The sequence below is a fragment of the Eurosta solidaginis genome, chromosome 1, assembly GCF_040869045.1.
Source record: "Eurosta solidaginis isolate ZX-2024a chromosome 1, ASM4086904v1, whole genome shotgun sequence".
Lineage (NCBI taxonomy): Eukaryota > Metazoa > Arthropoda > Insecta > Diptera > Tephritidae > Eurosta > Eurosta solidaginis.
Window position 1 is genome coordinate 253,232,644 of NC_090319.1, and position 25,747 is coordinate 253,258,390.

Consider the following 25,747-nt stretch of genomic DNA (forward strand, 5'->3'; position numbering starts at 1 on the left):
TTGGGCCGTGAGTCAGAACCCAAAATTCCAAATGCCTTTTTGTAGGCAGCACTAAAAAGGTGAAAACAAAAAGATGGTATAAAAATTTTAAGGACTACCTTTATATAAATGGACCAAAAAATAGAAGGCAATTTTTCCTTTAATACAGACATAATCTTGTTGCATTTTGAATAAAAAACTTTAACAATAGCTCTTGTAAAAGAATTTTTGGATTTAGAATTATAAAGGTAAAGAGCGTGTTTAAATTTTAAATAATCAATTTGTTAATCCCTAGTGCATGGTTTGACTTAAATTGAAAGATTGCGCTCCACCTTTATAGTTTTAAATCCCAAAATTCTTTTACAAGAGCTATTGTTAAAGTTTTTTATTCAAAATGCAACAAGATTATGTCTGTATTAAAGGAAAAATTGCCATCTATTTTTTGGTCCATTTATATAAAGGTAGTCCTTAAAAGTTTTTAGCATCTTTTTTTTTTATTCAAAAATATTAAATAGCTTAAAAAATTAAAATTACCAAAAATAAGTAAAAATGCGCCAATTTGTCCCGTACAAACCGTGGAGTCCTCCACATATCTTTGTAGGAAACAAAATGTTACCAGTAAGATGAATATAAAATATGTTGCATATTTCAAGGCGCTTTTTCACTCACCCGATAGATTTCATATTTATTGTACAAGAATGTCGTCCTAGAACATTATTAGTGAAAGTTTCAGCCGAATACTTTTCAGGTTCTAGGATTCCGTCATCCCACCAGTCCTGTCACATAGTGCAGCCTCGCGGATGATAATGTTGTATCATATGAAGCGTGTACAGGAGTTTCCAAGAAAAAATTTTTAGACATCTCCGATTTGGCGACGGAGTGAAGCGGAGAAAACTTAATGCAGCTGTAGGAGCTTCATCGATGTAATGCAACAAATCAAAATTTGGCGGCTACATTATCTAGGACATGGTATGCGAATGGATAAACATGTCCGGCTATGAAATTATGGAACGGCCTTTTGATATTGATATAGCTTCAGTTATTTTGTAAACCGTTAAGTGACAAGTATGTCTTTTGTTGTGTAGTACTTGAATTTTAACTGTAGTACATACATACATACATATGTATATATGTATTAAATGATAAAAAATTGCAAAAAAAAATGTACAAAAAGCTAGGGTCAAGTACTTTAACCCAAATTGATTAATTCAATTTCAATTTTGCTACACTTAATGTGCCATCATTAGTCTTTTGAAGTAGCTCGAAAGCAATCCATAAACAAACAAAATACCGTTACAAAAAAAGAAAATTTCAGAAGTACCAATTTGCTGGAAAAATTGGTGTTAGAAAATTTGTTGTACTTGTTGCACGCAAAAATTACAAGCAAAACAGGCTAAAATAACGGCAGGAAAATTCGATTTTCAGCCATGGAAGGACAAAAGAGGAAATGTGAAAAATAACAGGTAAGGAAGTCTAAGTTCGGGTGTACACTTGAAATGCTGTTGTTGTTTGTTTTGTGTGCTTAGTAGTGTTACAAGGCTGAGCAATAATACTCATACATTTGGTTCTATTCTGAAATAAATTGCTTATTCATAAAAGGGGCGGTGCCACGCCCATTTTTTTTAATCTGAATTTTTCCTATTTATTGTTATAAATCCACTTGGGAAATGAAATACCATTGATATAAAGCTATTTTTTCCAAAGATATAACTTATTTTATTCGTCCACAACCCTTTCAAAAATCTTTTATATAAAAGTGGGCGTGGTCCTTACCCGATTTCGTTAATTTTTCTTCCAAGCATTCCTTATAGTAAAGGCAACCTCTCTGCCGAATTTTTGATTAATAACATTTGTAAAATTGATTCTATCACAAGTGGGCAGTTCCACGCCCATTTTAAAATTTTGTTTGAAACTTTTATCAAATTTCAACATTCTAGGTGTATTATTTACTAAATAATCAGGTTTTTGGCGTTTTCCAAAATGTTATATATATAAAAAGTGCGCGTGGTTATCAACCGATTTCGCTCAATACCAATCTCTCAATATTTACTCAAGTTATGGTGTTACCGGACAGACGGGCGGACGGACATGGCTCAATCAAATTTTTTTTCGATACTGATGATTTTGATATATGGAAGTCTATATTTATCTCGATTCCTTTATACCTGTACAACCAACCGTTATCCAATCAAAGTTATAATACCCTGTGTACAAGTACAGCTGGGTATAAAAATAGAAAACTGTTGTTGAAGGTGTGTGGAGTTGGGTCATGATTACTGTGTTGTAATACAAACTAGTTACAATTACAAAAATCAGTGAGATATTTATCATTTCATGTTATTGCTTCAACTCGCTCCTCTTTTTGTCATGAATGTGGCCGTGTAAAACTAATGACACTGACACAAAACAAAAGGGAAGGGGGATGATAACTACACACTGACTATCCGATTTTCCCCGGAGCCATAACCAAACCAAATGGCCACATTTTAGCATTGTACAAAGGAAGTGTCAACAACAGCTGAGACCCACTCGGCTTTGGCCAAGCAAAAGTGGCAGGCTCTCTGAATGACTTGCCAGGCTGGTTTGTTATTAATTTGAACGTCAACGCATTCAGGCACACAAACGCAGAAATAAACTTTCCTTTAATGTTAACAGCAACGCAATGTCCCTTAATGCATAGCGTGTTGCCACTTGGTTAATGCCACATGCACACATATGTACGAATGTGAAAGTGGAAGAAGAAATAGAAAAATGAGTACAAGCAAAAACCGAGTAAAGAAAAGCAAGCAAATTTTTCAAATAGAAAAAGTGAGAACAATAACAACGATTCTTGGAGAAAAGGAAAGCTAAATGGTAACGTTAAAATAGTGGGAAAAACTACGACAATGCGTGTTTAACAGCAGAAAAAAAAGAAAATGTTAAATATTTGTACAAATACATCTTGCTTCAGAAGAAATTAAAAACACATTTACATTGGTTAAGGAATTCTATCCTCAGAGGTGATATTAAGCTAAACAAGAGCAAGGCAATCAATAAAGAAACCACGATGGCATGAGAAACACACATAACAAATAAAATAAAAATAAAAAAAAAAAAACAAATAAAATATATATGGGAAAAATGTATGTGATTAGGAAATACTAGAAACTAATTCAGGAAAGCACAATCCACATCTATTATCTGACTTGGCCTAAATCCTTCTTAAGTTCAATGGGTCTCGGCAAAGGCGTAGTAGATGTAGGGTTTCCGTAACCTTGATGGAGTTTAGAGACACTTGTAGGATGATCTAGTTTTTCCAGAGGGTTATATATAGTACTGAAAATACTTAATTCTGCATTGCACTTTTGAAACGGTGATACTAAGTCAATTTTAAAAACTTATGTTATCTTGACGTCATAATTACACCCGCAGAAAAAAATTATCAAATGCTAAATAAGGCCTACCAATAATTGGACATTTGACATGATTCAAAAAGCAACTCAAATCAATTTCACTTTAAAAAGTCAGCTAATGCCAAAAACTGTAACTGTAGAGGTTGAAAAAAAGCCCAAAAAATTTCTGAGGTTGGCGACAGAATGCCTACGAAAAGCTTTTCAAGGCGTAAAGCGGTATTTTCATTAATATACATTATTTAAAAGCCGTAAATATTTGGCAGCCTTTACAATTTTCGCAGTTCACTTGTGGTTTTCTGGAAAAGGTGCAGAGTTCGCCGAAGGGTTCAAATTAAGCCGGAACAGAGGTAACTTTGCTAGAAACAAATAATATCGAGCCTTTTGAGGAGAGCTTCATCGGTTTCTTATCAGAAACAACCAATACCGACATCGGCTAATTATCGATAGCGAACTATTATCGTCATCGGTTTCTTACTGGTTCGATCTTTGCTTTCTATCGACGGGCTACAGATTCTTCGAGTTTTTATTTAAGTATTAGCGGTATCTGTTGCATAACATACCAATGAGTCACCGCTAAAAAATCGATGAATTTTGTATAGCATATCGATACCTTTTCGATAACACATGGATAACTTTTCGCCTTATCGATAACAAAACGATAGCATAGCAGTAAAAAAATTAGTAGCACTCCGATAACAAACCGATAACGGTTGTAATCTTTTTAATAATATATCGATAATTTTTCGCTAAATAATCGGTATCTTATTGATACAAAATCGATAACTATTCCATAACAAACCGATAACTCGTCCATAAAAAAGGATAACATATCGAAACCATACCTGTACAGAGTAATCTGGAAGAGACAAAAGCGTTAAGTTGCTTTTTAAAGAACAAATTTTCTACTCAAATTTGTTAACCTTCATCCAAAATAACGACCCAATTGACAGTTCAACGTCAAATCTCGACCAGGAAATCGACTTGTGTATATTGGTTTCCGCTTAAACCGGGAAGATCTTTTCACGGTTTAATGGATTTGCCCAGCTACACTACCGGCAATTGAAGCAATAATAAAACCAGAGCTAACCACGACGCTCACGATAATTTACACACTAACTACGCAAATACTTTCTAATATTCAAAGATAAAACAAGGTTTTAAATTTGTTGTTTTATTGAAATCTTTTACATTTGCTAAACATAATTTCAATTTTTGCACTTTACTGCATTTTTGCCAAGAACAGCATATATCAGTTTCTTCTTTTTTTACTCAGCGTGCTTTGCAAACAGAGTATATAAACTTTTATTGGATAACGTTGGTTGTACAGATATAGAGAAATCGAATTGGAATATATGTATCAAAATCATCAGTATCGAAAAAAAATCTGTTTGTCCGTTAATATGATAACTAGAGCAAATATTGAGGTATCTTCAGCAACTTTGGTATACAAGCTTATCTTGACTCAGAATAGGCTGCTATTGAAAATAAGCGAAATCGGACGATAACTACCAATGTTGCCATTTTAGCCATTTTCAAGCTGGAATTAGCTTTTTTTCGTCGCTTAGCTCGAAAAATTTCTATTTAGCTTTAAGTTTTTCTTCAGCTTTTTTCAGGAATTTTTTAGCACTTTTGAAAATCTTTTGAAAAATCTAGATATACAGTTTTAAAGAACATTGAACGAATTCGGGCTAAATTATGAAAATTTGAGGGGCTAAGGGTTAGGTAATGCTTGCATTATGGTAGGAAACCCAGGCTTAATAACTTTTTTAAAGTGTTTTTGCCACTCGATTCGATTGGCTGTTGTATCTGCTTCGAAAATGCTTCCGAGCGAAATTGAGGTTTTGATTTCAGAACCATTTATGTAATTCGTTTTATCATTCTTTATTTCGAAACGAACGCTCGTTTCGCCTCAGAGACGAATCGCAAGTGTATTTGCACTATGTAAAACGATGGTAACATATCATTTGACAATTGCTTTTGCTTTTCTGTTTGACATAAAGTGAGAAACGTAAAGACCGAACGAAAATGATAAGAAATACCGACGCTAGACGAAATCGTTTGGAGGCGAATCGTTCGTCTGAGCTGTCGTTTGCAATACAGAATGAGGCCCTTAATTAGTTTTCTAAGTCCGCAAGTTTTTGCAAATTGAATTCACACGAACAGGATTAACTTCTGATTTTTCTGTATTAATATCAACAGGCATACGATTTATTTGAGATATAGATACCGTTATGTGTTAGGCTTACAGTCAATATTAACTAAGAGGATGGAATTATTATAAGCCATAAGGAGCAAAGAAAATAAGGCTTACTTACATACAATAGGCCTTATCAAAAGATACTATTTTTTGTATTAGGACCTTTTATTTTTAGGCTTATAACCTACCCATACTAATAAGGATTAGTATACCATACAAACTTGCTTGGACTTATCATAAGACACCATCTGACTTAAAATTCCTCTATTCATATTCATAATAATCGATTTCAAAACTTTATTTAACCCATATATGTACTACTCCTATATTGCTAACAGAAAATGCTCGCAATGTGTTTTGAATTCGAAATCAAAACAAGAAGCCTATTCAATTTTTGTGATTGTTGTCACACTTAACAAAAACAAAATTTAAATTTAGGTACATTCGATTACTGAATACAAAAACAAAAACGTTTAAACAGCAATATATCGGCACTCTGATGTTTGGGAATGTACCTAGCCTTTTGTAGCAATGTAGGAGTATTACATATATGATTTAACCGGTCACTTATCGGCAGTAGTTCGGGCCTCCCACAAAGTGTCATGAATATATATATATATATTTTTTTTTCTTTCAAAAATTCATTTACCAGATGTCATTTCCCACATATCGGTAGGAGTCGGTGTAAAACACATACCAAAAACTTGGAAAACGGGTTCTCGTACAGTGTTAAAAGTTGAATTTACATCTTTCATAGGTTCTTTGAAAAGGCAAAAAGTAGATTTCCTTGTTGAAAATAGTTTTATCGGCGTTCTTATTTTGCAAATAAAAAAAACCGGTTTCTGAAACTATTTTATGAGCTCGAGGCCTTATCCAAATAAAAAACGCAGTATAAATATTTTATATTTGCATTTTTATTTTATATTCGATATTTCGACTTCAGTCTGAAGTCATCATCAGGAACGATTGAGTATGTTATACAGACTTTTTTAAAAAACCGGTTTCCTCAAAAATCTTACGAAAACTTATAGACTATATAGATCCTCATAGACCGGCCAGCTCAATCTAACCTATAGACTACAGCGGGGTTTTATTTATCGTGCCTCCCTTTTAAGGTAAAACACAGATATCATCTGTAATTATAATTTTTATGAAATTAGAGTAAAAATCAATTTAAATTTTTAATTCTGTTATGGCTTTTATGAAAAAAATTAACAAGACGCATGGAAAGTTGCCTTAAACTTTTAGCTTTTTTTCTTAACCTTAAACTTTTTTATTTAGCTTTTTTTTGCTTTTTTGTCCTTTTTTCTGAAAAATGTCTGGCAACACCCACTTTTCCCATAGCGAAAATTAGGATAAATGGAAAACATGAGATAATTCAAAAACGAATTTGGTAGGTGGAGCGGTTTTATATAAAAGATTTTTAAAAGGATCGTGGACGAATAAGATAAGCAATATCTTTGCAATAAAGAGCTTCATATCAACGGAGTTTCATTTCCCAAGTGTAATTATAACAAGAAATGGCAAACAATTTAAATTTTTGATAATGGGCGTGGCACCACCGTTTTTTGTCGAAGCAATTCTCTATGTTTCGGGAGCTATAACTACAAGAAAAATTAACGTGTCGTAATACACATGCGCACATACAAATAGTTAAGTGATCTGCCAAACTATCTACTACACCGTAGTTATATACAACACGAAAAATTATCCTTTGTTTTTTCCTTTCCTGGTTATATCTCGGGACACTATACTTTACCACAGATTAAATCCACGGCCACTGGGGCTTCACAATCTGGCGTAAAGGCTACTAACAACATTCACTGAAAATGAATCACCACCTACCGCGATGCCGAGATATTTCAAGAGACTGAAATCTTTCTTAATCAGATTTCACTCAAAAGTCCACCTTATGATTCTTGTGTTCCACAAGTCTCCGATTATATTGATTTTATTGGCCTTACCAAACGCGCCGTGAGTTCTGCCTTCTCTTGATGTGAAAAGGAGGTAAACAATTGTGTCTTATGTAAATGAGGACAAGACGAAGAACTAATGTCATCCATGATATAAATCGAAGCATAATCGTGAGCTGTATGAGGAAGGGGCGAAACTTTCACAGAGTTTGGAGAGGCAGGTGGAAGAAGAGTTAACCTATTGTGGTGCTTCCAATTGGCGTCAGTTATCGCGAAACAGGGGTAGTTGGCATACAATATCCCCTACAGAAGCTATCAACTGTAAGTGGGAAAAGAGCATAAACGCACTCGACTTCAGTAAATAGCAAAAACTTTATCATTCGCAGCGTACCGTTTATATACCCAATGCAATTGCATATTTCTCAAACGCACTGATTTCTTTGAACCCTGAGCGCCCTAATCATAGTATAAGATATTCGGTCAGTGAGTTCAACTCTATACAAAACATATTACCACACTTTTGAATGATTTGCTCATTTCTCTTTCACTAAAATCCCTTAGCATTTTTCACCAAGACTTCCTGTTCTCCGTCTTTTTCCTGCTACCATTTAGTGGTATGCCATCAGTCGCCGTGGAAGGCGTTAATGAGCGTCCATTACGCGGAAAATGCGGTTTCCCTTGTGTTTTTCCGTATCTTTTCAACGCTTAGATTTCTTATTTAAAATGGATTTATGTGCTCACTGGTTGTACATCCCAGACCTTAAATGAGATGGAGCACACTTGGATACAGACATACGGCGGTTTATTGCTTAAACTTGTTATCTATGCATGGATACGAGGGAAGGTATTTAGATGCTTTGTATATCAAATTCTAGGCATGTATTTAATTTGCATCATCGGTCTCATATCCCAACCTATGATCAAGCAATGCAACCATTTACGCCGTCACAATGTTTTTCAGATAAATGTAGATAGAGCCTTTTTTTCTGAAACAATTTGTTCAATTGCCTACAACGTTTCTATATAAAGGAACAGCCAGAATACTATTCTCAACGAAACTACTCACAGTCTATAGGATTGATGGCCGGGCTTTAAGTAAAAAAAATGTACTTACTTCTTATTTGGCGCTAACCAAAGACCTTAAAATAATCCCACTTAATAATCACATTTAATTTTCAATATTGCCGTTAAATAAACGTTTTTATCTAAGTATCGGTATGTTCAGTGCCGTTGCTGAATGTGCCGTTAATTTTATCCTCTGGGTTATTTTGCTCTCGTTTTCAGACGTTCGCGATTGAAGAGGTTAAACCATTATCCGAAGCTACTGGATAGTGATTCTGTTCTGCGAGATCCTTGCTGTATATAAATCAATCCATCGAGTTGTATGTCTACCTTTGAGACTGACACCGTTTTAAAAATCTTGTTGGAAGCACCAACATGAAGAGCACAAACACTTCCATTTCTTCTTGTAGCAGTGCTTCGCCAAATCCAAAAAGTACGAGAAATTACAAATGGTCTTCTAACCAAGGAACCTTGCAGTTTCAACAAGTTGGCCCAAAGACAGAAGGATATAGGAGGCGTATGTTCCACATTGCAATTGAATAGATTGTTGGCCTAAGGTTGGGATACGCGCGACTGATACTGGCGGCCGCCGCGGTATGTTGGTGGCGTGCTCCGCCTACCACACCATCAACATTTTAGAAACACTTGTTTTCAATAAGAAGAAAATTTTTTTGAGCAGGGTCGCCCCTCGGCAGTGTTTGCCAAGCACTCCGAGTGTATTTTTGCCATGAAAAGGCAAAAGGTTATATTACATTAAAAACGGGATTCACCGGGTATTTAGCGCGATAGGTCTCTGTCGACTCTTTACTGATGACTCTTGCGGCCGGAATTATTACATGAAGGATTTCTTCTTAGTGATTGCGTAGATGACTCTATATGTCCCTGGGAAACGAGGCTTCTTCACTCAGATGTGTTAAATGATGCCTAGGTGTCTGAGTATTCAACAGAATATGTTCGTTCAGCATTTCGTTTCTCTTCCCTATGCGGGAATATTCTAGCATCGTTGCGTAGATGATGTTCTTACTTACTTAATTGGCGCTTAACCGTCTAAACGGTTATTACCGTCCAACAAGGCGCGCCAGTCGCTCCTTCGCTCCGCCAACCGGCGCCAATTGGTCACACCAAGGGAGTTTAAATCGTTTTCCAACTGGTCCTTCCAACGGAGTGGGGGTCGTCCTCTACCTCTGCTTCTATTGGCGGATTCCGATAGAAACAATTTCTTGGCCGGAACATCATCTTTCATTCGCATAACATGGCCTAGCCAGCGCAGCAGCTGCGTTTTAATTCGCTGGACTATGTTGATGACTGCGTATAGCTCGTACAGCTCATCATTAGATCTTCTTCGGTACTCGCCATCGCCATCGCGTAGAGGTCCATAAATATTTCGAAGAACTTTTCTCTCGAACACTCCCAAAGCCGCTTCATCTGCTGATGTCATGATCCATGCTTCTGCCCCATATAGCAGGACGGGTACGATAAGTGACTTGTAGAGTATGATTTTCGTTCGCCGAGAGAGGACTTTACTTTTCAATTGCCTACCTAGTCCAAAGTGGCATTTATTGTCAAGATTGATTCTTCGCTGGATTTCAGTGCTGATGTTGTTGCTAGTGTTGATGCTGGTTCCCAAGTAAACGAAGTCCTTTACTATTTCGAAATTATGGCTGCCAACAGTAGCATGGTTGCCAAGGCGCATATGCGCTGACTCTTTGCTCGATGACAGCAGGTACTTCGTTTTGTCCTCATTCACCATCAAACCCATCTTTCCCACCCAAAATCCAAACCCATCAAATGATGTTCTGGTGAGGTAACAAGTCATCCCGTGGCGATTCTATGCACGATGTTTAGACAGGCATGCAGTTTCCTCTGTGTTCCCTTTAAGCGACTTTGTCAAAGGCTTTTGATATGTCTAGCGCTACAAAAACTTTTTTGTAGTGAGGTTCTTAGTTCAGTCCGCAGTTTATTTGTGTGGTTATGGCGATAAGCGAGCGCAATGTAACTTTCGAAAGCCCTGCTGACGATTTGCAAGTCGTAGATGGTTTTGCAGATTTTAGTAGCGGTACCACCTTAGCAATTTTCTTTGTTGCAGGCATGACGAATGTGGAAGGAGACAGGTGAAAGACAAGCGCGAGGTATTTACATCCCTTAAAGCCATAGTTTTTAGGCATCGTCATGGCAGTTCCGTCGGATGGTTTAGGAACTTTGGTGGCTTCTTCAAACTCTTTTGCGGTATGTTGGCTTACCGTCTAGATTTGTCAACCGATATATGCATTACGTCTTGCTGGCGGAAACTGCTCGCGCATTTCTTCGCATCCGACAGCACTACACCTAGACCAAAGCTTACCAACACCGACAAAGAAGTTACAGTTCTTGTCTTTGCCTAAAGCTGTATAATGAGCAGTTTGATATCCCTGGTTGGATGGTCGCGAGGGCTTTGCTGTCTCACAAGGTTATACTCACCAAGGTTGCGGCTTCTGTTGCAAAATTTGGCCAGATTCCCGAAAATTTTCCAACGGGAATAAAGTGAGCCGACTCGGATTCAATGACCTTGCGAAATGCTCTTTTATCTATATGGAGAAGGAGGGAGATAGGAAGGACAGCAAACGGTTATCTAAGTATATTATATAGTCGGTCTGCTGTCCTTTTTTTGATGTTGATGCAAGTGCGGCGCTCCATTGCGGTTTCCCTTGCCGTAAACACCCAAGAAGGGCTGAATTTGGGAGAATTTTGTCCAAAGGATGACGTGTTGCAATCGTCTGAATTCTTTCGCCACAGTAAGCCAGCTGGCACAAGAATTTGAGGGCAGAGATAAACAAAATAAGCAACTTAAGATAAGCTCGCTCATTCGCTTTGAGTTATCTTCGAAAGCGATGTAGCGTAAATGAACTTTACCCATAATTATGAACTTATTAAGCGGTCCTCGTACAAAAACCAACGCATTAAATAAAAAAATATCAAACACATATTTCAAAAGCACCCACAATGGGTTCAAAACATAAACATTTAGATACTTCCGCACTCATCCCCTACTCTTATATTTATAAATTATACTCTCCTACCTTTCCTGCTGAAAAGAAATGAGGGAAAAAATGACGATTTTTCAAATTCATTTATTTTCTTTTCACTCCATTGAAAGGTGAAGCATTTTGCACTCTACACAATTCTTTATACTAAATTTTCAGTTGCTCACACTTTAAAAAAAAAATGTATAAAAAAATAAACCTTTTAAATACAAACAAACCTTGCAATGGGCAATATTTTAGGTGCTTAGTTTGTCGCTGGTTTTTTATCGTTCCAACTGAAATCATTATTTTGTATTTTGTGGTACGAACAAAAAAAGCACAACCAAAGCAATTTTCTGGGTGAAATGTGCAGTTAAATATCATCAAAATATAATCAAATGGCGTTATTTTGTTTTTTCTTCCTTATTGCCATTTGAATAATATTCGTAGATAGAGTCACTTGATTTTGTGGTGATAAAATTTGTGTCTGCCCTTTTTCCAACAGCATTTAAACACTTACTTAGGGTAAATGGGGAGATAGCAGCAACAGTTGAAATAACATATTGTTTGTAGAAAATAAAAAGAAACGAGCGGTTAACATCAATGTGGCTGCTTTTCTTTTTTAAGTGAATGAGATGTAAATGGCCAATTCTCATGCACTTAAAATTTGTTACAGTTGGTTTTTTATGGCACAAAGGTTACATATTAGTGTTGTTGTAGGTAGCATTTGTACGTAATAGCCTAAGAATACATACATCTATTTTGACCCGTGAATATATGCGCTTCTTTTCGAAGATGCGAACTTACCAAAAATAGTTTATATTTGCTACTAGAACGAATTTCTAACTAATAAATATTTTGTCACTTACCTTGACACCAATGTGAATCGGTGAAAAATCGCTACGAAGTGCTGAAGATAAAATTGGTAATGGCATGGGAAGGGGGCAGGACATCATGGTCGCTACCTGGAAGTGAAAGAAAAGAATGACCTTTAGTGAGCAATTTTTGATACCACAAAAACAATACAGTAGTTGTAGATATTTATATCAACAATAAAAATATATGTACCCCTATTTTTATTTGTGACGGGTTGGACAAATCGCATTGGATACACATTACGCGCGAATAACTTTCAACTGACGTAAACTTTGATAAAACAAAAAAAAACTTAATAAAATTGGATTCCTAGAGGATAACGAAAATTACATGTATCAATTTAAACAATCATTTAATTGAAATTTTTTACTCGAGGTGTTCGTTTTATACCCAGTTAAGCAGAGCTCACAGAGTATATTAACTTTGATTGGATAACGGTTGGTTGTACAGGTATAAAGGAATCGAGATAGATATAGACTTCCATATATCAAAATCATCAGGATCGAAAAAAAAATTGATTGAGCCATGTCCGTCCGTCCGTCCGTTAACACGATAACTTGAGTAAATTTTGAGATATTTTAATGAGATTTGGTATGTAGGTTTCTGAGCACTCTTCTCAGATCGCTATTTAAAATGAACGATATCGAACTATAACCACGCCCACTTTTTCTATATCGAAAATTTCGAAAAACCGAAAAAGTGCAATAATTCATTACCAAAGACGGATAAAGCGATGAAACTTGGTAGGTGAGTTGAACTTATGACGCTGAATAGAAAATTAGTAAAATTTTGGACAATGGGCGTGGCACCGCCCACTTTTAAAAGAAGGCAATTTAAAAGTTTTGCAAGCTCTAATTTGTCAGCCGTTGAAGATATCATGATGAAATTTGGCAGGAACGTTACTCCTATTACTATATGTGTGCTTGATAAAAATTAGCAAAATCGGAGAACGACCACGCCCACTTTTAAAAAAAAATTTTTTTTAAGTCAAATTTAAACAAAATATTTAATATCTTTACAGTATATAAGTAAATTATGTCAAGATTCAGCTCCAGTAATGATATGGTACAACAAAATACTAAAATAAAGGAAAATTTCAAAATGGGCGTGGTTCCGCCCTTTTTCATTTAATTTGTCTAGGATACATTTAATGCCATAAGTCGAACAAAGATTTACCAATCCTTGTGAAATTTGGTAGGGGCTTAGATTCTAGGACGGTAACTTATTTCTGTGAAAAAGGGCGAAATAGGTTGAAGCCACGCCCACTTTTTATACACAGTCGACCGTCTGTCCTTCCTTCCGGCCGTTAACATGATAACCTGAGCAAAAATCGGTATATCTTTACTAAACTCAGTTCACGTACTTATCTGAACTCACTTTATACTAGGTTCAAACACACACCAAATTGGCAATTTATACTATTTGGGCAATTTATTACGCAATTTGTCATATAATAAATTGTAATAATAAATTGCCAATTTAAAAAAAATTGCGTAATAAATTGCTTCAAACTGCAAATGCAACATTGTAAAGTGTGTTTATTGAGTATATTAAAAGTCAGTTTCGCATGGCTGAACTATATTGTTGGCTCATCTCATCAGCTGATTTTATGTCTTTCATTTCACTGGAGTAGGGACTGTCAAAAGAAGATGGCAAAATCAAAATGAAGCCAAAACATTGAACACATTTTCTTACAACACACATACATTTCAAAGTTTTATGTTTTCATTTCATTCCATGCACCTAATACCAACCCGCACATACGAAAAAAGGGATGAAACATGGTAATTGGATTGGTTTATTGACGCAAAATATAACTTAAGAAAAAATATTGTAAAATGGGTGTGACACCTACCATATTAAGTAGACGAAAATGAAAAAGTTCTGCAAGGCGAAATAAAAAACCCCTTGAAATCTTGGCATGAATACTGTTCGTGGTATTACATATATAAATAAATTAGCGGTATGCAACAGATGATGTTCTGGGTCAGCCTGGTCCTCATTTTGGTCGATATCTGGAAAACGCCTTCACATATACAACTACCACCACTCCCTTTTAAAACCCTCATTAATACCTTTAATTTGATACCCATATCGTACAAACACATTCTAGAGTCACCCCTGGTCCACCTTTATGGCGATATCTCGGAAAGGCGTCCACCTATAGAACTAAGCCCCACGCCCTTTTAAAATACTCACTAACACCTTTCGTTTGATACCCATATTGTACAAACGCATTCTAGAGTCACCCCTGGCCCACCTTTATGGCGATATCTCGAAAAGGCGTCCACCTATAGAACTAAGGCCCACTCCCTTTTAAAATACTCATTAACACCTTTCATTTGATACCCATATCGTACAAACAAATTAAAGAGTCAACCCTGATCCACCTTTATGGCGATATCCCTAAATAGCGTCCACCTATAGAACTATGGCCCACCCCCCATAAAATACTCCTTAATACCTTTCATTTGATACACATGTCATACAAACACATTCCAGGGTTATCCTCAGTTAATTTTCCTACATGGTTATTTTCCCTTATTTTGTCACCATAGCTCCCAACTGAGTATGTAATGTTCGGTTACACCCGAACTTAACCTTTTTTACTTGTTATTCATTGATTGACCCTTAAGTAAATATTGTTTAGAGGTCAAAATTCTTTCTGTGGTTGCTATTATTGGTTAGAATGATAACGAACGGTAAACAGATTTATGCGCATTCAGTCACTCACGGCGATTCCTTCCAAGCTGTCGCTGAAACTAACTGTGATCTCTCAGTCGCTGTGACAAAATGGCGGGTACACGAAAATTTGCCAACTCTAATCTAAACGCTTGCGGGTTTATCTTCAACGTACCTGCTTCAAAAATTTGTATCCAGTAAATTTAGTTTTTACAAACTGTGTACAAAAAATGCAATTTATAAGTTGCGGAAATACATCAATTTTATTGAAGCAGCTTAGTTCACAGAGACCATTGGGAGCTCGTTGCACATTTAATGTCTTGATACAGGCTGCCTGCGTCTGCTGAAACATCTCAAAAAATCTTACCTTCAACTTTCTGCTCTTACTACCTGGTTACCTCTGGAAAAGGTGGTAATTTTTTTTTTTATTCTTTTGGTTACTGAAGGTTCTTTTTCACCAGAACCAAGCTTTTCAATAACTACCTTTTCCTCCTTAAATTGCTTGATCTAATCACTTTTGGGTATAACTTTTCTGCTTCGGTTTTCAATAAATTTTTTGTAACATAATATTAGGGTATTCCGCCCACCAACAAATAACAGTTAGTTTGACAATTTTGCATAAATATAAGTGTCTAAGCAAAATAATCAATGAAAAAATATTTCAAATTGAGTTCATTAAAAAAAGAAAAAGTTGAATATATATTAGCCGACAATTTTTAAAATGCAATCTTTATGTTCATATCTAATAACTATTCATCTTAAAATTTTCTTCTATTTACGCCTTCAGTAAAAGTTGCTTCTATCATTAAAAAGAGAGTACTGTAGACTCATGAGGGTATTCTGACTGGACACTGCCTTCTGGCGTCACATGCCTTTAAATTAGGCTTGGTCAGCCACAGCAGATGTAGGAAGTGCGGGCTGGAGGAGGAAACTATCGAGCACGTTCTGTGCTCTTGCCCTGCGCTTGCCAGGCTAAGACTCAAGCTATTAGGAGTGATACGGCTGTCAGATCTAGAAGCAGCCAGTGGTTAAAATCCTAGAAAGCTTCTAGTATTTGCCAAGAGGACGGAGTTATTTTATAACATAGGTCCTGGTTTTTGATAGGGTTTTTCAGTTTGGTCGTTGAAACAAACTTCTGGTAACACTACGGACTTATTCAGTCTATGTGAGGTCCTTATGGACCGGCCAGTTCAACCTAACCTAACCTAACGCCTTCAGTATCACGGGAGATAATATATTTCTCCGCAGAATTGTTCGCCCAAATACTATAAGGCCGCCCAATCTTTTTTCAGCACCGTTGATTAACTGCAGGTATGATAAGATTGATCATTGTTCAGCAAAGCATGACTTGGCTTTTCGATTGCCAATGAATTGTCATTGCATTTTAAGAAAGTTTTAATACCGGCGAAGCTAATGGTGTTGCTTAGCGAGATTTGGCCTAGCAGTAGCCTTTACAGGGAAGTAGATAACAGACATAGCTAAATGCAGGAATGTCTTCTTCTAGGATATAGTCTGAAGTCATGCTGATAAGGCCTGGTCAGTTTGTTGATTCTCTATTGCGGAAAGCCCTTTCATATTAATTGAAAAGGGCATTGCAAGTACCAATATGAAGGCCTGCGCATAAGACTTGATACATTCTTTCCACGAACCAAAGGTTGTCGCAGTCACGATTCACAATTCTTTCTTTTGATAAGGTATCTCTCTTCCCTCTTCGTCACAACAACGCTCGCTTACATCTCGTGCTGCTGCGCCCGAAGGCATCTTGGCCTTTTAGGCAGCATCGATCCTTTCTAAGACGATATCGATATCAAATGTATACCAAAATAAAAAGTATGCCAACAAAGGTTTTAACAAAACTTTGCCTTAAAACCAAGTGCTACATACACATACCTAGTTTCCCATAAACGCACATGTTTGGGTTTACAATGTGAATGTATAAAATCATTTATAACAATGTTGCACTGCCCCCTTATTTCGTCAACAATGAGTAAGCAATTCAAGTGCAACTATGGCAAGTGCACGCTAAACATACATACGTACATACCGTTTCAGTACCATAAGGCGGCGACAAGTCATGTCGGTATGCAACACTGCCACATGCGCATTTTATTGCTGAACGTTGATGGATGGTTTTTTGCTGCTACTTTGATGCCAAAGTACTAATTTCCGCAGATCCTTAACAAAATATTGCAGCATTGCATTTCATTTTGTGTTTGCTGTTGTTGTTTCTTGTTGTCCACGCTTTGTTGCTCCGCTAAAAATGACAAATCGCACACATGTTGTAAATGCTATGCATTTTTCGCGATAACAAGGATGGCTGCGATGTTGCTGGTGGCGCTATCTCCTGCCCAGATGTGTTAAGCCACATTAGCGTGGCTGCGTATGTAAAAACGTATTCGTACAGTTTTGATGGACCAATTTTTTGGTTTTAAGGAGGCTTAAAGCGTAATAATTTCTTTAATTTTGAAATAAGGTCGGAGTTCGCATCAAATTTCCTATGATTTGGAAATTTTTCGTTTTAATTTTTCTCTAAGAAATTGACGAAACTTTAAAGATTTATTTTTCCCAAGGTATGGGGTTTTTCTAAGAAGCTTTCAGTGAATATCTCGCAAGTAAGACTTTTTAAATGCTTGTAACCGTTTTCATATTGTAACGAATTTTAGGAAATTCTTGATTACTCTGCCCCTTCTGTTATTGTTCGAATCGCTGAATTGTCGAATAAATAGCTCAAAAGCGAGTATAGCAAAATGTTCATCTTTTACAACACTAGTAGTGTAAAAGTACTTCACAATTAAATTACTCGCGTACTTAACTTATTGCGAGTTAAAATCTAACTGGTAGATTATTCGTCAGCTTGCGCTGCTTTTATACTCTCAGTTGCCTGCGAAAAGTCTAAGCCTTCGGAGGAATAGACGAACGAGACAACTGAGAGTACAAAAGCAGCGCAAGCTGAGGAATAATCAATTAGTTTGATTTTAACACGCAATAAGTAAAGTACGCAAGTAATTAAATTGTGAATTACTACTACTCCAAAGCCTTCTCGAATAGTTGCTTATTTATTCCTCACTTCTGTCTCCTAGGTAAATTTCGCTATATATATATGTATGTACATGTATATGCCTGAGTAATGTCGCCTTCGCTCTTAGCTGATGATTACATATATGTGGGACTTTCTTTCTGCAATGCTCTCTTTGCTCTTAACTTTGCTGATTACACATATACATATGTGGTTGCTTGCTTTGCTGTCGTTGTGCACTTAAATATTTACTAGCAGCATAGTGACGTATCGAGGCTGCTAATATTGGCCACAGTTTTATTGGGACGTATAATGGTACAAACTGAAGACGTCTGGCGTATGAGTTCCTAGCTCAATCTATTATATGAATTTACATCTATAGAAAATTTAAGGCGAGCTGCGTGCTCCCATTTAATTTTTCCTTCAATTTAGTTATCCGGGACCTTCATGTTTTGCGACGACTCCGAACGGCATCTACTAGGCAAATGAGTTTTCACTGAGAAGCTTTACATTGCAAAAATAAATTCGTACTGTTTGCGAAATCATTGCCGAGGCACGACCCCGCTTAGGAAAACAAGCTTCTAATTTAAAAAACTGGTTTTAAACTTTTGATGTTTCTTTGTCCGGCAAATGATCCCAGGATCTTCGGCGTGAGAGGCGGAGCACGCTACCAGCACACCGCAGCGGCCGCCGTACCCTATATCGGCACCGGTTTTTTGGCAAGAAACTCACGCTCAAAATAAGTTAAGCGTAGCTCAATAAAACAGGACGGATCAGCACCAATTAATCCCATTTCGCGAGACAGTAGTGCCCCAGAACAGCTAAAAACAATGTTGACAACATTGAATGAAATGGAATGAATAATACACAATACCAAGATCAGTATGATGCCATGGAGCTGTATGCTGGAATCAGGCCCTCCTCCCCAAAAGTTATACTCACGCAAATTTAAATGTATCAAGTTCACTTGACACCGGAACCACAAATTGAGCTAATCGTGGAAACTTCTATCAGGCCGGGTATAATCTTTATTTACTAATTATATATGGACTGCCTCGCTTGCCCCGTTCCATTTCCTTCCCCCTCGCCGAAGAACGGGGGAAAGAAACGCGAATATGTTTTCTTTTAAACATCCCAACGTACAGTTTCTTATATTATGTACAAATTTTGGAGCAGTTAACCAGTCATACAATGCATTACATATTGGTACCACCTAACATGCACTCAATCAAACTTTTATATGCACGATGTAAGCGGAAGTACCACATTTTGGAAAACGAACGCATTATTTTTGATACAATATTTGACATTATCATTTAGCTTCAATCATCACGAAAGGACATTTGGATTTTCGAAAACGCATTTGAATTATTCATGAGCTGTTCCAGTTCACGCACATTTATTCATAAATACAATTTGTATAGAAAATATGATATTGAGCGATCTGTGCAACTTTTTCGTTGAAATCCGCCCTAAAACGCATCCACATTTTCGCTATGGAGCTTCCGCAACCGCAATTGTAATATATCTACGCAAATTCATACACAAGCCATCCGCTGCCATTCGGGTAGCAATAAAATTCGAAATGAGAATCCACTGGTTGTAACAAAAACAAGGCATTAATGCGACAAAATGTGCATCCTTCATCAAGTGGTTGACAATAAAAGTTGCTATGCAGTCAGCTGTAGTGAGATAGTGGTAAATTTCGTAAGCGAGCTGTATAATGCGGCAATATTTTTGAGATCATGATTGCCATACGACATTTCTAGGTGCGACAAAATTTCTTTATAAAAAACATAAATTTAAAGCAATGAAATATTAAGCGAGTCCTAAAAAATAACCGTTTTTTGTCTATTTCGAGGTTGAGTGGAATATCATCCAATCGCAGCTGCCAGTTCGAAAATCTAGTTCTAAATAGTGCCCCTGATGAACAGATAACGTAATTAAATTTAGCCAGGCAGCTAAAATTTCATAATAGCAACAAAGCCAAATCTTCCAAACTTCTGAAAGTATACTTGCTTTAGAATTTTGGCATAGTTAAGCAATTAGGCGATGGCGAATACTGGAATCCGGGTGCTGATCAATGCGTAAGTCAATATCTTAGAAATATTAAGGTAATAAAAGCTATTCTTAATATTTCAAAACCTCCGATTTGATAGCAAATATCATAAAAACAATACTCCTCGACCACATTTTAGACTCTATCTTAAAAACGTGGCGGGACATCGCAATAATATTTACAAAACACATTGAAGCTTTCGCCGCCAGTTTCCAACCGATATCCATACTGTACAAAAACATTAAGGCTACCGGGTCTATATTGTGGGTCTGAAGAGCTCAGTAAAAGCTGGATCTCAGCTGATGCTACGCTGAAAGCTGTACGTAATATTATGCGGTAAGTTTTGAGTGATACGAGCGCAAAGATACAGACAGACAGAAACAAAAATTTTAAAAACTGTAATTAATGGTCAATTTAAATTTTTCTTAAATACCTTCAGTGTACATGCATCGACCCACAAAAACATTATCTTATTTAGAAATTTGTTTTAAGAAAACCTTGTCCTATAATAATTTTCAACAAGTATGGAAGGCTAAGTTCGGGTGTAACCGAACATTACATACTCAGCTGAGAGCTTTGGAGATAAAATAAGGGAAAATCACCATGTAGGAAAATGAACCTAAGGTAACCCTGGAAGATGTTTGTATGACATATGTATCAAATGGAAGGTATTAAAGAGTATTTTAAAAGTGGAGTCGGCCATAGTTCTAAAGGTGGACCAGGGGTGACTCTAGAATGTGTTTGTACGATATGGGTATCAAATTAAAGGTATTAATGAGGGTTTTAAAAGGAATTGGCCAATAGTTGTATATGTGAAGGCGTTTTCGAGATATCGACCAAAACGTGGACCGGGGTGACCCAGAACATCATCTGTCGGGTACCGCTAATTTATTTATATATGTAACACCACGAGCAGTATTAGTGCCAAGATTCCAAGGGCTTTTGATTGCGCCCTGCAGAACTTTTTCATTTTTTCTACTTAATATGGTAGGTGTCACACCCATTTTACAAAATTTTTTCTAATGTTATTTTTTGCGTCAATAAACCAATCAATTACCATGTTTCATCCCTTTTTTCATATTTGGTATAGAATTATAACAATTTTTTCATTTTTCGTAATTTTCGATTTCGAAAAAGTGGGCGCGGTTATAGTCGGATTTCGGCCATTTTTGTACCAAGATAAAGTGAGTTCAGATAAGTACGCGAACTGAGTTTAGTAAAGATATATCGGTTTTTGCTCAAGTTATCGTGTTAACGGCCGAGCGTAAGGACAGACGATCGACTGTGTATAAGAACTGGGCGTGGCTTTAACCGATTTCGCCCATTTTCACAGGAAACAGTTACCGTCATAGAGTCTATGCCTCTACCAAATTTCAGAAGGATTGGTAAATGTTTGTTCGACTTATGGCATTAAAAGTATTCTAGACAAACTAAATGAAAAAGGGCGGAACCACACCCATTTTGAAATGTTCTTTTATTTTTGTATTTTGTTGCACCATATCATTACTGGAGTTGAATGTTGACATAATTTACTTATATACAATAAAAATATTGAATTTTTTGTTAAAATTTGACTATTAAAAAAATTTTTTTTTAAAGTGGGCGTGTTCTTCCGATTTTTCACATATATAGTAATAGTAGTAACGTTCCTGCCGAATTTCATCATGATATCTTCAATTACTGCCAAATTACAGCTTGCAAAACTTTTACATTACCTTCTTTTAAAAGTGGGCGGTGCCACGCCCATTGTCCAAAATTTTACTAATTTTCTATTCTGCGTCATAAGGTTAACCCACCTACCAAGTTTCATCGCTTTATCCGTCTTTGGCAATGAATTATCGCATTTTTTCGGTTTTTCGAAATTTTCGATATCGAAAAAGTGGGCGTGGTTATAGTCCGATATCGTTCATTTTAAATAGCGATTTGAGATGAGTGCCCAGGAACCTACATACCAAATTTCATCAAGATACCTCAAAATTTACTCAAGTTATCGTGCTAACGGACAGACGGACGGACGGACATGGCTCAATTAAATTTTTTTTCGATACTGATGATTTTGATATATGGAAGTCTATATCTATCTCGATTCCTTTATACCTGTACAACCAACCTTTATCCAATCAAAGTTAATATACTCTGTGAGCTCTGCTCAACTGAGAAACTGGACAGCCCTTGAGTGATTACTTTTTGAATGCACCGTTGAGTTTTTTTGATCCAATCATTTTACGACAACTTACTGAGCAGACATTTTTTCGCTACATTCGCTCAAAATATAGTTTGAAGTCTTTTTCCTAAAAATTTAAGGATAATTATTTCATTTGACGGTTGGCTCAAGTCGCTGTTCATAAAACAAATTTTCTCTCACTCAAGCGACGGAAACACGTTTGCAACGTCTCAAAGAATATTGTGTTCGCTGAAAGCGCTCAATATGTTTCAAAAACGCCCTGAGCAGTTAATTCGCCTCCAAGAAACTTGCTTGAGTGTGCTCCGAGTGCAATCAAAATAATTTAAGAAGGTCTTTTAAATAATTTTTTAACTTTCTTAATGTGAAAATAAATACAAATTACCATTTATCATCCAAATAAACCAATGTGGCAGCCATGTTCGTGATAGCGACTACAAGTATGTATGCAACTTCAGCATGTGTCAAAATTTTCAAATACTAACAACAACAAATACATGAAATGAATTTTACTTGCAATGCTGTATGAACGAGAAAAGTAAGCTGTTGCTACTATTGCAACTCAATGTGCACAGCGATTCATTGGCCATGCAAACAGGCTTTCAAACTCATACGAACATTGATACACTCCTTGACTGATTGACTTTACAAAAAATTTTGACTGGCAATGTTTGTATATATAGACAAGCATGTTGTATTTGCTCAGTCCCTGCACTGACGTATTTTTACTATCACACAACAATGAAATTTAATGAGCACAACAACATTAACTCATCCTTCATTCGTCCAAAATTTTCTTAATAATTTTCATTTATAAATTTTGAATATTACAAAAAACTGTTTCAGTAATATCAAGTACGTACAGGTGATGTCAAAATTTGATTTCAATACCGGATCCTTACTTGCGCATAATCAGCGACCCTTCAATTTAAAAAAATCTAAAGTCATTTAATACCTGACTTGTGTGACTTATAATGTGCTCGTCTACCTGGAGGCAGAGATGGGGGTAGTGCATTAATGCACCAGCCTTTACTCACAGTTGAGTGGTAATGCAAAACAAATCAGCCTCATTCAGCTATGATGGTAAGCTGAAAAATGTTTCACTAATGTAAAGGTATTCAGCTGCAACTTAGTGCAAAAAAATTTGTCTTCACTCATTTGAGTAAAGGCATGGAAAACTTCCAATAATGATACCTTTTTTTTGACAATGAAAAAGTACCAAAAGTAGTTTAAGGTTTTAGCAAAAATAACTAAGTCCAATTATGTGAGTATTTTTATGTAAATCGTTTTATAAGATGCAACTATTCAAGTTGTTTCTGCCCCCTCTTTTGTGAGATTTGTTCGTATGTAATATTGTGATTACTGTGTTAATGCCTTTTTTGTTTTTTTATATTAATATATTGTTTTTGTTATTTAAAACATACAGATCACCCTGGAAAAAGCTAGAGTGACTAGCGAAACCCAGTGGGGATGGTGAAATAAGTTGTTTTTATTTGCACCAGACGCTAATAGTCAAAAGAGCGTAACGAAATCTTAGATTTACCAATAACTATAAATAAATTGACCGGAAAATTATATAGTAACGATACTCTTTGTTTTTTGCACTCAACTAAGGGGTCGCGAGAAAAATAAAATGACTGCAATACATTTGTTTAGTCGTAGTGGAAAAAGGCAGCACTATCACTGAAAGGATAAAAAAATGGTGCGCACTAAAATTTTTCCAATATAGTGTAAGGCTAATAAAAGTGCAATGCTGAAAGTACAATGTAATATTAAGTTAGTGCTCTACCCCCAAATTTGCCTAGAGGGGTCTACGGTTTATGTCCCGTGAGTAGCGACATCAAAAGACTTTAGAAAAATATGTTCTGAGTGGGGTTGCCCTTCCGCAGTTGTTTGGAAAACATTCCGACTGTATTTCAGCCATGAAAAGCTTCGCAGTAAAAAATCAACAGCCCTACAGTTGCCGTTCGGAGGCGGCTGATAACATGTAGATCTCGGTCCGCGAAATTTACAAGAAGCTCGGCCTAAGTCGCCTCGGTGAAAATCCCAGCTTGCAAAAACTTTTTATTTTATTTTAAGGGCTTTGCTTATTTGGGATTGCTTAAATTACAGGCTCAAAAATAAATTACTTAAAATTTGAGCAGTAAAAAAAATTTTTATTTTTTTTTAAACCAGGTTTTATTTAAAAGTAAATACAAGAAACACAAATTTGGTACAAAAAATTGCCAATTTTGGACGAAAATTTCGTATATTTGCCCCATGTACAAACATCAATAACTTTCCTTGCGTGAATATTCCAAGATGAGGCAATTGATGGTATACTGCTGTGGTGTAGAGAAAAAATTAACAAACGGGTATGAAATATTTGACGGTTACCCGGTTTCATATTTTTGCCGATATCTCTAAAACCGGGTTTCGGGTATCAACAAAATTTTACCTAAATATACCCCACATAGATATGTACATCCTGAATTTCAACACAATCGGTTAAGAAGTGTTTAAATAAGTAAAAAAATTTAAGGTTTTCCGGGTTTATATTTTTATCAATATCTCCAAAACCGGATCTCGGGTATTAAAACTTTTTTGCCTAAACATACTTCGTTCACATATATATATACGTTTTTAAAGTTTCAAAAGAATCGGTAGAAAGGTGTTAAAATAAATGTGTTGCAAACTTTGCAGTAAAAAATATTTGGCGATTATTCGGTTTTATATTTTTACCGATATCTACAAAACCGGGTCTCGTGTATCAAAAAAATTGTACATAGCTAACAGCTGCATATATCTCCATATTTTGTTAAAATTTCGCTATAATCGGTACAGAAGTGTTGAAATAAATATATATTTAACATTGCGACCTCAATTTATATATATTTTGCTCGATCTTTTTACTATATCTTTTTGAGCCATTATGTAAGACGAGTAACGGCAATGCACTATAGCTCCAATTTACCCCTCAATGTTCCTAACAAAAAGATATTTGCATGATACAATGTGTAAAAAAAAACAAAGTTTGGCGGATTTCCCCATATGTATAAATATGTACATATGTACATATATATGAATTCTGCATTCAACTACAAAGTTATGAAGTTTGGCTTTTTTCTGTTGCGAATAAATCTACATTATTTTCATGTCAAATTTTTCGTCGTAACTACAAACCTAAAACTCATATAAATTCTGTTTGAGCATAGTAGAAAAATTAATTTCTCGCTTACACTAAGCAAATTTCATTTATAATTAACCAAAAAAGAATATGATATGAAACGTAAATACTTTTTCTAAAACTAATTAGCACCTTTCAGTTGCTGTGACTTTTTCAACCTTTCTTTTAAAAGTTTAGGTTGTAACATGCACAAAAATAATAACATTTTTTCCAACTAGAGAAAT

General features: G+C 36.0%; 1 protein-coding gene across 2 annotated transcripts in view; it reads right to left on the reverse strand.

Moving 5' to 3' along the window:
• Nucleotides 1–25,747, reverse strand: part of heph (polypyrimidine tract-binding protein 1 heph) — a 973,663-nt gene that overhangs the window by 684,047 nt on the left and 263,869 nt on the right. For both annotated transcript variants that reach the window (XM_067760373.1, XM_067760374.1), the window contains exon 5: nucleotides 12,412–12,507. In XM_067760373.1, coding sequence (XP_067616474.1) covers nucleotides 12,412–12,507 — 96 coding nt within the window. The remainder of the gene's footprint in view (nucleotides 1–12,411; nucleotides 12,508–25,747) is intronic.